The 15448-nt window shown below is 33.9% G+C and overlaps 1 protein-coding gene across 2 annotated transcripts in view; it reads right to left on the bottom strand.

Moving 5' to 3' along the window:
- Positions 1-15448, bottom strand: part of EPHA6 (EPH receptor A6) — a 930608-nt gene that overhangs the window by 143393 nt on the left and 771767 nt on the right. For both annotated transcript variants that reach the window (XM_025376846.1, XM_025376848.1), the window contains one exon: positions 9685-9810. In XM_025376846.1, coding sequence (XP_025232631.1) covers positions 9685-9810 — 126 coding nt within the window. The remainder of the gene's footprint in view (positions 1-9684; positions 9811-15448) is intronic.

Raw genomic sequence — 15448 nt, 5'->3', positions numbered from 1 at the left:
GTCAGATGATTCGATTCCATTTTTCCCCCTTAATTTATGTCATTTGCTTTTTAAAATTAAGTGGTAAGCAAAATACCCTCGGAAAAATACTGAAAAAAATACTTTAGTGATAAAAGAGCTGAGCAAAAATTAGGAGAGGTGATCTGCATTTATGAAAACAGTAACATTTCTTCATCTAGATTTGTTAGAGTAAATGAAAGGTGTGAGGCTAGAGAAACAAAACATGATTTTCCTGCCAGTTCCAGAGAGCAGTGGCATGCCATCTGCATCTGTTGACCTCAGTAATATTCAGTGATGTCCTTCTTCCTACTAGAAATTACCATATAGGCAAAAAGGTTTCTCCTTAACTAAAAGTGTCAGGTTAACAATGAAAGTTACTGCCAAATTTGCCTCATGTTGGATTGTTTTTACTATAAGATACTAACTATGCTGAAAAATTTTAATAACAAATGAGTTTTTAAGAATGTCTTTCTTGATTTTGTATTACATTCACATTTAGAAAAGTAACGGTGATATACAAATTAAAAGCATATCTTTTGAAATTATTTGTGACTTTTTGCTTTCTCAAAATTATGAAGGAAGTGGTTATGTAATAATTAATAGTTGAATTACTATTAGGTAGCAACAAAAAACACAGCAAGGAATTTTCATGTCTTAAAATACTGCATAATGTGTAAGTTCAAAACTAAATTAAATTACATGTCAAATAAATAATATATGCTGCTTTAGTTCTTGGTTTTCTTCTTTAAAATCCATTTGTATAATTTAAAAATAGATACTACTCTAAATCAGCATGCAGGTAAGAATAATTTTTTATAAGTTCTTCAATATGCTAGGCACTGTTCTATGAGTTTTACATGTTTAAACTCATTTAATCCTCATATTGACCCTTGTGGCATGTGTAATTATTAGCTCAATTAAACATGTAAGGTTACTGATGCACTGAGAGTTTAAGCAACTTGCCTAAGGACACACAGTGAGTAATTGGCAGCGCAAGGCTTAAAGCCAGGCAATCTGGCTCCAGAGTCTGAATGCTTGGCCATGTCCTTATACCTCAAAGTAATGTCTCCATTAGTAGTTTGAGGAGCATAAAGCATTACCCCAAATCTCCATGTCTTATCCTAGAAACATCCTGGAAGGGTATTATGAACCAGGCACTGTGTTGCTCCCCAGGATATTTTGTTGAGAAATTCCAGGATTTTAAAGGCCTACAAAGCTGTAAAACGCTCTACACAAAGAGGAAATATGTACTAAGGACACTGGCTGGAAAAACCTTCAGATTTTGCTTTCTCAAACATCAGTTTATGATAATAATCTTAAGGTTCCATTAAAAATAAATTTGTCTTATATTAATATTCTCAAATTTGGCTTAAAAAGACAAGGCTTAGCAGTTGAAATTTCAGTTATGTAAGAGGCATATGTAAGAATATTTAAGAGCAGCAATGTGATATGCTTTTGCAAAAACTCTGGGGAAGACACTAGGGCAAGTGTTACATTCTGAATATTTTAAGAGAGTCCCTAAGCTTTCGGTAGAAAGCATCATATTTTCCAGTAGTATTTCAAATGCTATGCTTTACTTCTGGCTTGAAAAATTCTTATTATTAAATGAGTGTTCAAATATTTTGCTTTCTGCTCTTCTGTATCATTCACTGTCAAAAGAAAATTATCAGAAAATTTAAAAATAAAATAAACCCCTAAACAGAACATATTTCATGTATTCTAACTGTGTAGGTAATTTACAGAGTGATTTTAATTATAATGGCAAAACATTTGTTAAATAGTCATACATATGACATAATTAAACCACCGACTACTTTCCTTCCCCCTACCCCCAATGCACCAGGCAAGTTACTATTTATTTCTTAATCTTTTCTGCAACTCTTCCAATATATTTAATTTTTAAAAAGTTCAGCTTTGATAAATGCACTCTCTGTTAAGACCTCTGTGAATAGAAATATGAAAAGCCAACATGGTGTCATAGGGCAGCTTCCACTGTGATTTGTCCTACAAAGCAAAACAATGAAGCCTGAGCCAACGCATGTTTTATAGCAGGGCTGGTCTGTCTCCATGTTAGTTATATTCTTAAGTGGTCCAGCATCCCATGAGGGCATGTATGCTATCCTGTGTGGATCAACATGGTTCTCTGGAAAGGAAGAGCCAGTTGAGCAGCTTAGTTTCCTATTATGTTCCCAATTAAGGTGAAAACTCACAAAACAATACCAACGAGCACAAATAGTGAATACTGATTACATGGAGACTCAACTAACTTAGAAAACCATGTAAGAATTTTTCTTTGTAAGAAGAAAATGATTCTTGAATGCATCTTTTGAAAGTGCTGATAGTTTCTTTGAATAGGACCAAAATAAATGGCACAATCTGTAATAATAAAACATGAAGATCTCTAGGGAGTAGGTATGTTCTCAATGGAGAATTTAAATAGCCATATATATATAAATATCTATTTTTAAGATTCAAACTTATTCAAATGATATTAAAATAAAAGAAACATTTATGCTAATAAGAAGGCTTAGTTAAGGCCAAAGGCTAGAACTATTTAAAAATTCTGAAAACAGAGAAGGTAAAAAGAACAACTACTAAAAAATCTAGAGATTACTTAAAGGCTCTTTCAAGATTTTTCATGTCTTTCTGGCAGGAGAAAAATAAAAATTTTCTTTGTGCTGCTCAAGAGCTTGATATCAAATGCATCATGCAGTTTTTTAAAAAAATGCACTGCCAGTCTTACATAAAGATGATGCTCACTTATGTCAGTTAAACCTAACTTTATATATAGAACACTGAATTCTTTAGAACCAGGGGTTCTTTGTGTGTGAACTTTAGGGTGTCCAGAGACCTCCTAAAATTGTATGTAAACACTTACATACATGATCACATGTCCATTTTCTTGGGGAAAAGAGTGAAGCCTTCATTGGATTTTCAAAATCAGGGTTGGCGAGGAAGGTTAAATAACTGCTGAGTTTTCACCTGGTTTATAATGAGGAGTCTTATTTTTGGCCAAGAAATAAAGTATAAAATCCAAAAAGAATCTGAGTTCATGACCTGTACCACAGTATCATAATCATCAGTCCACAGGAGTCTTTAAACTCATAAACTCTGCAATAAAGTTTTTATAAACTGAATGTCATTTGAAGGTTTAAATTATACCTTCCATTTTATATATGTTTCCATCCTGATTTTTCTTATTCCAACTGATACCTTGAACTTGCCTTCCTTAAACTCTATATCATTTTGTAACGTACCGTGTATTTCTCCTCAAGTAAACCAAAGAACCAAAGGATGATGTACATGCTCTTTGGAACCCACTGACTTTAAGCAAGAGTGAGCCACCGGAATGCAACCTCGACATTATCTGGTTAGCTCCCTTTGCATTTGTTGTAGAGTGTATCCTAAACAGACATTTTAAAATAATCCTCTAACCTAGCACCAACAGCGTTGCGAATATTTTAGAGGGGTTGTTTGGGGTTGTGTAACTAGAATGCAATCACTGATGTCACCCTCCTTTGTGCTTTGGTTTGCCGGTGTGTTCTGTTTGTCATTCCATCAGTGACCTTATCTTCTCTATCTTCTCCCCACCCCTGAAATAGCAATAATGTTGGTGTCTCACCCACACCTGGCTCAGAATCTCCATCCTAGTTTTATAACAGCTGCCGTCTGCAATGTTTTCTTCTGAAGCCTGCAGCTGCACAAATTTTAGAGGAGGAGAGTTCTCTGGGGAGAACTGTGCAGATGGGTGTTAAGTAAGGCCTGTATTGGTGTTTTTGATATCATCTAAATGGCAAGGAATAAAGAAACTAGGAGTTAGTAATCCAGATAAATACTTCATTTTTATTATATTTTATATTTTGAATGATTTATTCAGGATTTTACTTTGTATATTTAATCTAGTTTTTCTGATTTCCTTTATAAGTAGTTTTGGTTTAAGTGTGTACACACACTCACACATACATCATCTAGGGTAATTAGCAGCATTCTCAACTGCAGAAATGTCTAAAATATGTACCCTTCAATTAAAAAAGAAAATCTCCCCATTAAAAGTCTCTTACTTAAAAAGTATGCCACTGTATCTTATGTTGTATAAACTTATTACAACAAAATATTGTTAAATACAAAATATATGCTAAAGAAAAATACTTAAATATAATTGGAAGAATTTAGCCAACAGAAATTGTTTTGTCATAAGTAATTAATTTTGAAATGCCAAATTGTGAATCTAAAGAAAAGGTACTAACTTTTTAAAGAATGTCTAAAAACATGAAGAAATAAAATGATTCACTTTGATTTTTCTGAAGTACAATTTGATCATATTTAAAATGCAGATACTTTTCCACTGTTGACTTTCCTTGGCATATGGAGTTTATGCCAATTTTCCTTAGCTCAGTGTACATTTCCCCAAAGTCTGCCACCCAGTCTTATATATTTGCATTACTACTTTTCTACAGTCCTCTATATGCATCAAAACTTGATATTATTATATGCAACACATCCTAGATTTTCTATAGCTTCAAATGCATTTATCATTCCTGGCTCATCTGCAACATCTAAGCTATATACTTTCTGAATAAAAATATTTTTTTGACTGGATAATAATGAATGCAATATTTTCCCTGACTTCAGCCCAGATAGGATTTCACATGAAATATGGAAAGGAAAATATTGATAAACATTGTTAGTGGACTGTAAAGACATTTTAATGTTGGCTCAGGACTGCATGTCCTTTGCTATAGAAATGAAATTATTGGATATGTGGTTTACAGAAATCCGGGTTGTTAATCCATTTTCTAACATGGCTACTCAGAATAGCAGTGAGGCTGTCAAAATGTTTGGTATTTGAGTACAAGGCTCATCCAAATCTCTTTCCAACGGATAAATAAATAAATAATATTAAACATTATTATTATTATTATTATTATTTTTTTTTTTTGAGACAGAGTCTCGCTCTGTCGCCCAGGCTGGAGTGCAGTGGTGCGATCTCGGCTCATTGCAACCTCCGCCTCCCGGGTTCAAGCAATTCTCCTGCCACAGCCTCCCAAGTAGTTGGGATTACAGGCGCCCGCCACCACGTCCTGCTAATTTTTTTTGTATTTTTAGTAGAGACGGGGTTTCACCATGTTAGCGAGGGTGGTCTGGATCTGCTGACCTCATGATCCGCCCGCCTCAGCCTCCCAAAGTGTTGGGATTACAGGCGTGAGCCACCGCGCCCAGCCCTTAAACATTATTCTTAATTATAGACTCAGTAATTGCAAATACAGTTTTTGAATACACATGTGTTCATAATTTTCCTGTTAGTTGATTCAGAGTAGCAGAGAGGAAGTCTCACGCTATCTTTGCCATTTCCTTTGCACCTAACACAAATCATAGAATGAAGAGAAGCTCAGGTAAAAATGTCAAAAGAGGTGTTACACATACAGCATTGTACCTAAAGCACAGGCAGGCAAACAGAGAGGGTACCTCAGAGAACATTTCTTCAATAACTAAAGAACTGCTATGATTAACCACGAAGGAAGTATTAGGGAGATATTCAACACTGATTTTATTCCCTCACAACCTATTTCCAAATCCCACATGTTGCCTATTTCCTAGTTCTCTCTTTTATAGACTTCTCTTACAATTGACAAAACTTGCTAGTTTAAGGTATACATTTGAGTTTGGTCTACCATCTAATCCACATCCATATATATATATACACACACACACACACACACACACACACACACACACACACACACATTCCATATTTATCTCTCTGTATAGCTCTCTATATATCTATACTCCACTCTAGCATATATACATATATATCTATTCCATAGATATATATGGAATAGATACTAGTCCAAACTCAAATGTATACCTTAAACTAACATAACTCATATATACAGATATATATTCATATATACATGAGTAACTTCATTTTCTATATATATATATATATATGAGTTACTTCATTAGTAAAAAAGTTATCAAGTCTCACAACTGATAGAAAACTGACAGAAAAATGTAGGCTAAAATTTTGTTGATAGAAACACATTCAATCTTAAGATGTGATTTGCTGAGTGATTAGCAGATGATAAACATGCCTTTACATCTTATAGGTAGGTCTAATTTTTGAGACATATTGTAATGGTTGCATTTTATGTAGATTTAAAACACCATATGATGTCAGATAGTTACTGCTAAGAAGTGACAAAGAAAAGTGAATTCATGAAATTTCTATGTGTTATCCATCACTACTAATGCAGAATTTTATTTTTAATGCTTTATTTTTCTCCTATCATTTGTGTATGGCAAACATCAAACTGCCAAAAATATAGTGGATTCGGGTAGAGGTGAAATCTGTCATAATGTGATCCACTAGTCTAAGACTATGTATACTCAATACTCTATGGCATATAAAAATATTCTAAACACTTTCAAATATTGTTTGACCACACAATTAAGTTAAAGAAATAACTACGTGGAGCAAAGAGAGCAAGCTTATTATTTTAGAGAATATGTCTGATAACTTATTTAAAAGAGGGACACATTCTTTTCAAGGAGGTAGAATTTGATTTAAATAGTAATAAATATAGTGGAGGAAGACTTTCCTTTAAAAATATAATTTTGCAGTTACATCATTTCTAATTTCTCTTCTCCTTCCCCATTCTCTTCTTTCCTTTATCCTCCCCTCTCTTTTCTCCTTCCCTTCCTCTCCTCTCCTCTCCTGTGATTTCCTTTTTTTCTTTTTGGAGAAAAAAGAAAATGAAGTTTTGCTTTTGTTGCCCAGACTGGAGTGCAGTGGCACCATCTCGGCTCACTGCAACCTCTATCTCCCGGGATAAAGCGATTCTCCTGCCTCAGCCTCCCAAGTAGCTGGGATTACAGGTGCCCGCCACCATGCCCGGCTAATTTTTTGTATTTTTAGTAGAGATGGCATCTCACCATGTTGGCCAGGCTGGTCTCTAACTCCTGACCTCAGGTGATCTACCCGCCTTGGCCTCCCAAAACTGCTGGGAAAACAGGCGTGAACCACTGAACCCGGCCTTCTGTGATTTCTTCCTGTATCAGGTGACTACTACACAAATGCATTCTGTTAATTGTGTTGATATACTTGCTATTCAATTTTCAGCTAGTACTTCCTGGTGTTTTTCTCCATCTGAAACTAAGAAGAATAACCCTTTACTTTGACCTTTTTAGAAATGAGAAACCTATAAACAGTTGACAACTGTTGCATAAATACTAACTTCAGGCTTGTCTGCTTTCTGGGTCTCGTGATTCGATGAATCTGTTATTATGACGGTTAGTGTAAAGGTAAGCACTGTAGAAATACTGCTCTTTAAGAGCACAGTGTGAGGTGAAGCAAAAAACTATTCTATATAAGACATAGTCACGTATCTCTTTTAAATTTGATTATCATAACCAGTTGGGAGCTAAATTAGCACTAGAACAGGTGTTTACATTTCTTGACTGATAGAGAAAATGTCTTATGTGACCGTTAAAGTCGTGTGACAGATAATCAATTGGTAGAAAGTGAGTTTACTTGCTGCCCGGTGGGCACCAACCTTCAGCTGAGTGTTTAAAGTGTCATGGTATGGGCCATGGGAGAAACTGCTTGCTGCCTTCAAATTGATGTCTGAAACCTGAAGGGTATTAATTCAGCTATTAGATGGCAAAGAAATACTTTAGTTGTTTTTTAAAAATATATAAAACAATAAAAACTTCTCATGATTACAGCTTCATTCCTATTTACGCAAAATTAAAAAAAAAAAATCTTGGGAAATAAGCTATAGTTGAACAAGAAAGGATTAAAAAAACTTCTGAAATAGTAGCAGTCATTACCAAAAAAGTATTACACAAAATGTACAGGGATGACTTATCAAAATGATATAAGCCAGGAAAAGTGTGTTGATGTTGAATTAATTTCAGTTTGTGGAAACAGGGACAAGTTTAGATCTATAAATTTTTTATGAAGCAATTTTGTTACACCTGATTTGTATGTAAGTCATGAAAACTGAACTGAGTTTTCTCTCCTATGAAAGCTCGAGGCAAATTTGGCTTAAAGCCTAGAAGAGTAGAGTGCTAGAATGTTCTCTTAGATCCCTCTGTGGAAAGTCGTTTCTGTATGTGTTAAAGAACAGTCATCTTGCTTCTGTCATTCTCAGTAGCTAAATGACAAAGGTTTTTTGTTTTCTAACAGTGATATTGAATAATTCAAGTCACTACTAAACTTCATAATGTCATTTCTGCCAAACATATCTGACTTGACCAAGATTTGTCATTAAGAGTTAAGGGTTAGGCCATTAAACTCTACGCAATCTGCTCATCTTCTAAATTCCAATCACTGAGATATTAATTATATATGAAAGCTACATGTTTATATTTGCAGTTAACTCTGAGAGCTTGCCTTAGTTTTTTTTTTTTTTCTAATCCTTTGCAACAACATCATCAACAACAAAATTTCTGTACAATTGTTATCATTTCTGTCTCTAAGGAGAAAAAGGGCAATATAACACCCAATAAAGTGAAAATTTATAACCTTTTAACTCGTGTAATTTTGGTTTCTGCTTTTTCAGTGGTATTCTTGGCCACAAAGTATCTAACCACATCAATAAACTATCCAGTGATGAAGCTAAATGACATCAAAGCATATTTATATGCTTTAATTAAGTAGAAAAGAGTAATTGAAAGGCAAAGGAAAAATATCAGTGTATAATGGTCTTAAGATTTGTTGGTATAATTATGCTAACAAGGACAAGAAATGTGCATTGTTGGGATTTTTGCTTTTATTGGATTTCCCAGTCTTTTCAAGTGTTCAAATTACATAGCAGGCTGGGCCAGCTCTCCTGAGTACATTGATGTCATTACAATAAATTTTTTAGCATTATTATTAGTTTTAATAAAAATCACAAGAATTATGATTTTAAAACTCCAAGAATCAACATTCAAATTCTATTTTCCTAAGACACATATAAAATGTAAAGTAAGATGGCATCCTTTAGGTACAATGAAGGAAGGTAGCTAGATATTTTACTAAATGTCAGGGAAGAAACAAATTGTAATTACAATCATGCCATGTAAAACCTGCAAAATGTTTTAGTAAATTTGAAATTGCATTTTTAAATGCTCAGTATCCTATATTTTGTTTCTCTCAATAAAATACAGCTTTGGTCAGATTGGCATTTTTAGGGAAAAATGCATATTAATGTTTATTCTAAAAAATGTCTTTCAGGTTGCTACTTTCTGGTTTCTTCAAATCATTTTTTTCTGTAATGAAAGGATACTTTAAGTCTCTATCAACTCTATGAAATTACTCTTTCTGTCAAGAACACTTATTTTTTAATTCACTTTTCTGGCCAATTCCAAGTGGTAAAGTGTCTGAAGTCCATCCTTGTTTATTCTTGAGTGACACATTTTGGATCTGAAGCTCTAATTCTCTTAAGTAAAGAAATTTTTCAGAAAAGGAGGCAGCACATGCAAATTGGGTGCTCAGAGTCCAAATCCTTCTTCCACTTCCTTTGTGCCATTATCACAGCATTTGGTATTATGAATATGGTTCCTGCATTTAAGCAGTCACTTATACTTCTTTTCCACAATAAATTTAAGAAATACTCATTTTTTATTTGGGGCCTATCAACTATGACCACAGTCCTACTGCTGTATATGGTGGCAGAAAACTTCACCTGAAATACCTACCAGCAGGAATCCTGGGGGGCAAAGATCCTCCCCCTGGCACTGGATGCGGGGCCTGGATGCTATTTAAAAACCCTGCCCTCAGGAAGCTGGGGCAAAACGCCTCCACCCCAATGGCCGGGAAGGATCCTTTTAAGAGATAAAAATTGACATTAATCAAAGTCTTCTTTATGGAAAAGCATTGATCATTTACATGGAATAAAACCTAAAATCAACAAAGACATCACATTTTACAAAGAAGTTATAAAATTAAAGGGATGGAATACATTTTTACTCATAAATTTATAAAATCAACTTAGTGTCTTGAAAAGAAAGCTACTGAACTAGTTACAATCAAAGAGGGTTAGAAGCATCAGAGTGCTAGATAAAAGTACTAAACCTACATTTAGAACATAAAGCTGTGCTATGGAATAATAAAACGGATATAAATGCTAGTCATTGATGTTGTTTATTTGCAGAATTCACGCCCACATGAGTTACAGGCATGCAGAAAATAGCCACGATAAGATCTGATATATGCTGCATCAACAGGAGCAGTGCTTTACTTTAGGTCTATCTCTATTACTGTTTAAAATAAGGAAAACTTTTACATCATGCAGTAATTACATATTTTTGCAACAGGGACAAGCACATTGATGTACGCAATCATTAATTTGTTATACTTTTCCGTTAGGGACAAGACACGAGAGTTTGCAAAGGTAAAACCACATGCTTTTTCATTTTTAACAAGGATATTTTAAAGTAAAGAAAAAGTAAGCGGCTTGGAAATGTATCCATAAAATTATACAATGAATCATAGAATAAAAGAATGTCAGAACTAAATAACAGTGTGGAAATCATCTAGTTATAAACATTCATTTTAAATCAACAAACTGAGGCCTAAAGAGGGGAGTCACTGCCACGTGGTTGGTAGACTACCAGGACAAACTCTTCCCACCCTAGACTAAAAATAAATCATGAATACATTCTTATTTGGGAGATTGCTGTCCTCTGAATATGAGTTAGAAACTTTGCACTTTGGAATAGTAACATCATAATTTGGTGTCTTAATAACCTCAAGATCCTAAAATCACTCAGAAGAGAATTTAATACACTTGCAGTATCAGTGAATGGGCATCACTGGTAACTGATATGGCCAATGAAAGGCAAAAATTGCACTAGAGCCCCCCCCAACCCATCCAAAGAAAAAAACCAACAAGTTACACTGATGACTGTAAGGAATGTATTTCGTCCAGCCACTCTGAAATGCCTCAGGCTGCGTAGCTTCACATTTTGAATCCTGGGGTCTTTCCTTTCATGCTCAGATTTAGCAAGTTCTGTATTTGTGAAGAGACCTCACACTCTGTATCTTGACACAAATTCTTCACCAAAAATAAGTTAAAATTTGAGGCTTCTCTGAACTTGGGTCAGAATTAAAGGAACTTGGTACACTATATATATCTTGCTTCCATGGAGAAAGTTATTGGTAAAGAAAAGTTCACATCTCTTAGATCTTCAGAAATGTTTTCATGAAAGAGTGAAGTTACAATGTGTATTTTACCAGGCGAGGCCCATACAGTGTGCACTGGATTACAGAAAGCTTAGGAAAAAAAAATACAGTGAATAAACCAGTTTCGTTGTTGATTCTATGGGGCCTTAGTGAAAGGGTCCTGTCAGGAAGAGCTGGAGTCCCTTAAACATTAAGAGACAGGGCGAGAATGCCAAGTGGTAAGTCAGAAAGTGCTCCCAGGTAACTTACAAGGAGTAGTGAAACAAACTTCCTTGTGAGTGCATGGAATGTTTATCATTGAACACACAGCTAATGTGTGTCTGTGTGCAGTGTTTCCCACACAAGGCATTTTCCACATTGCAGTGTTTCATCACTGTCTGAAATAACACTTCTAATGAAGGTGCCTCATTGAATACCAAGTGGGGTGATCACATATTTATACAGCAGTCTTGCTTAAAGTTGCAAGAGTAATGGTATTGTTACAATAGGAAAAATAATGATGAGTGCAGATTTTATTATCTGCTGTGAAAAGCTAAAATAATGCAACTTTAGCTGATTATGGATTTATTGAAGCTAAGTAATAGGAAACTCAGTTCAAGAATATTAGATCATAAAGAAAAATAATAACATAATCATGAAGAGCAAAGAAAAAATGATATAAATATGATATAAAAATGATATAAATTAAAGGAAATTTGAAGAAAAACAAAAATATGTAGAGTAGTGGCTCCAAATAATGTTAATATGTTACACATTGAGATTTTTATCTCAGTTTTTCCTGTTTTTGCCAACATTATCCAAACTGTTCACTTAGAAAAGATGCCCATTAACTTTTTGAAAGAAACTAATACAAATATTATCTTATTGCTATGATTGCATTGATTACTGTTTTTGTTGTTGTGACAGCCTGTCATAGTTAATAGCAGCTTTCATTTTCCTAAGCTTCCTACATCATTTATAATAGCTTTGCTATGTTTCTTTACCATGGGTAAAAAGGTCTTTTATCTATTATGGCATCTCTTCCTTAAGGAATTGTCATTTTTCACAGCTGAAAAAAACAAACAAAATAGAAAGACTGGCATACACGAATATATATTCAGGTGAGATATTATGTGATAGTAATGCCTTATCATTTTTCTCCTTAAGGTCAGTTATATCAACAGAGACTGCATGAAACACTAAAGTAAGTTTTCCCAATTTATTCAGGAAAAACAGCAATTCTTTGTTATAATTCCCTTGTTTGTTAATCCATCAGGTGTTAAGTTTTGGGGTTTGATATAAATTAGTTTTAGTCTGGTTTTCCCAATTGCTTAAGTTGCTAACTCTCTCTGCCTGTTTTCTTTTAACTAATTGTGGAATTTATTATTCAGTGATATTGTAGCTAAAAGGTAAATGAAATCTAAAATGTGTAGCAGGAGCAATGTCCACATCCATGAATATTTTGTTTTTAGTTACATTCCGTAGAGTATTTGTGAATATAAATTAGATTTTATATGTAATAAGAATATTCCTCTAGCTGTTACAAGTTCAAGACACAAAATGTGTCATTTCACATACACTTTTCTAAAACTCTGATTTTGATTCTCTCCTTAGTGCAGTGGTTCTCAACTTTTGTGGTAACTTTCCCAGTAGGGAGAGTTGCAAATTAGGACTGAGGAAAGGCATTCCCAGTATTTAGTGAGTGAAAGGCTCAAGTTGTTGAAATACGTGGTATACTCTCTGCAAAAAAAACCCACAAAAAACAAAAAAAAAGTCTCAAAATGCTACTAGTACCCACTGACAAACCTGTACATGAGTAAAGAATTATTTATTATTGTTTTTTTAAAAGGTTGCTAGTTAATAGGTCATGTAATGAGAGAGTGGGAAAAAGCAGAATCAGACGTGGCCTGCATGCTTCCCTCTGGCTTGATCAACTGAGGATGCCTTGTGATTACTCAGCTGATCTGACGGTAAACTGGCCTACAGCATAACCAGTCTTCCCATCATCCTAAAGTATATATATTTAACACTTAACTAGGGGTGTCCAATCTTTTGGCTTCCATGGGACGCATTAGAAGAAGAATTGTCTAGGGCCACACATAAAATACACTAACACTAATGAGAGATGATGAGCTGAAAAGAAAAAAAAAATAAAAGAAAAAGAAAAAAATCATAATACAACCGCATAATATTTTAAGAAACTTTAGGAATCTGTGTTGGGTCACATTCAAAGCCATCCTGGGCCACATGAGGCTCCAAGGCCACAGGTTGGACAAGCTTGAGTTAAACTCTGGGAAACAAAATATCTTTTACAATTTGATATTGTAGCCATCTCCCTTAAATAACTCTACGTTGTAAATTAAGGATCATTAAACATTTGTATATGTAACAAACCTGCGCATGTATTCCTTAATCTAAAATAAAAGTTGAAATTATAAAAATGAAAAGAAATTTTCACATGTGCTTAACAAATCAGCTCTGAAGGCAAATGGTCAAAAAAAAATTTGTGTAAAAGATAAGAGGCTAACAATGAGCTTAAACTGTTTGTGCCTCAATTTCCTCATCTGTAAATTGAAAATCATAACTGACTCTAATGGGCTGTTCATGAGAATTCAATGAAGCAAATGACTATAAATATAAACCATTGTTATTATTTAACAGTCTTAGTGTTTCTTTAAAAAGAAACCTTTAAGCATAAAATTGAAATAAATTGATAAAATTTCCTAATGCAGATTCCCTCACATATATATACAAACTCCTCATAGAAAATATTTCCTTCTTTGAAGATTACATGTTAATAATTTAGTTTTGATGGCAAAAAGTTTAATAATAAGGATAATATCTCTATAATATAAATGTTTGATATATGACTTCTTCAAATTGTTTTCATTAGGTTGCATTTTTGCAAATACCCATTAAGATCTATGAGTAGACAATAGATACACCGATTTAACAAAAGACAGAAAATTTAGAATTGGCAATTTGAAATATGTGCACACATATATGTGTTTGAGGAGGTGCAGGAAGATTACTTGTTACTATGTTTGGTCCTCTTCTGTTACACCTTGTTCAGTAATGAGTTTACTTCATACTAGCGTTTTCCAAAATTGGAGAGGGGGGTATACCAACAGAGTGCATGGAGGATGGGCATTAGAAAGAAAATACTTAAAATTCCATTTATATTTATGCTTTTCCTCATCCTTTAGTAATTACTATGTTTATGTATTTTTATAAATACATATAATAGCATACTAGTTGATACAAATAAATTATAAATAAAATATACTGATAATATCACCTGTAAAACTTGCTCAAACATTTTTATTGTTGGATGTGTGTGATCAGGGAATTTTGGTGATCACTTATCTAAGTAATAAAACAGTGAGAAAAATGCCAAAGTAAGAATGAAGCAAATAATTTACTTCAAGGGCTTGAATGATCAAGGCAAAGCTTTAATTTTACCTGGCCCAACACCATGATCCTAGAAGACAATGCTGCTTCTTACATAGTGGTGTTCAACCTTGGATATTCATTAGAAAATACATAATAAAGGCCCAAGTAAGCAAATAGAATGTGGAAAATCAATTTCTTCAACTCCTAAAATGAGTCATTCATTAACTACATTATGAAAATAAGGATGGTATCTAAAAAGAGGAGGCCGCAGAAAATCACTGGGAGCACTCTTAAAATTACAGGTTCCACCCATATCATAGCAAACCTGGCCATAAATATGTAGCATTTTATGTATGTTGTGCCTGTTTGTAGTGTGATTATTATGTGAAATCAAGTATTGAAATAAAATGAACTTCCAGTCAGACCTAAATTGTTAAATTTTGCACCAATAATATGTAAAGTGAATATTATTTTGAAATATTTTTATTTCATCCTTTATTTTATATTTTGTTTGTTTTATAATAAACACAAAACAATAATAAATAAGCCAGAACATACATATGATTTACAAATGAGTATTCATACAGTGGAGAGTTTGGGCCCAAAATGTTTAATGATAGGAACATGAACAACAATTTGAAGAGGTGAAAATAGAGTGTATGCAGCATTCAGAAGTAAGATAGTTTTCTTTCTTTTTTTTTTCCTTTTTTTTTTTTTTGAGATGGAGTCTCATTCTGTTGCTTAGGCTTGAGGGTAGTGGGGTGATCTTGGCTCACTGTATTCTGCCTCCCGGGTTCAAGCGATTCTCCTACCTTAGCCTCCTGAGTTGCTGGGATTACAGGTGCCCGCTGCCATGTCCGGCTAATTCTTGTATTTTTAGTAGAGACAGGCTTTTACTATCTTGGC

This window comes from Theropithecus gelada, chromosome 2 (genome assembly GCF_003255815.1).
Source record: "Theropithecus gelada isolate Dixy chromosome 2, Tgel_1.0, whole genome shotgun sequence".
Classification (NCBI taxonomy): Eukaryota; Metazoa; Chordata; class Mammalia; order Primates; family Cercopithecidae; genus Theropithecus; species Theropithecus gelada.
This window is presented reverse-complemented; position numbering and strand designations above follow the sequence as displayed.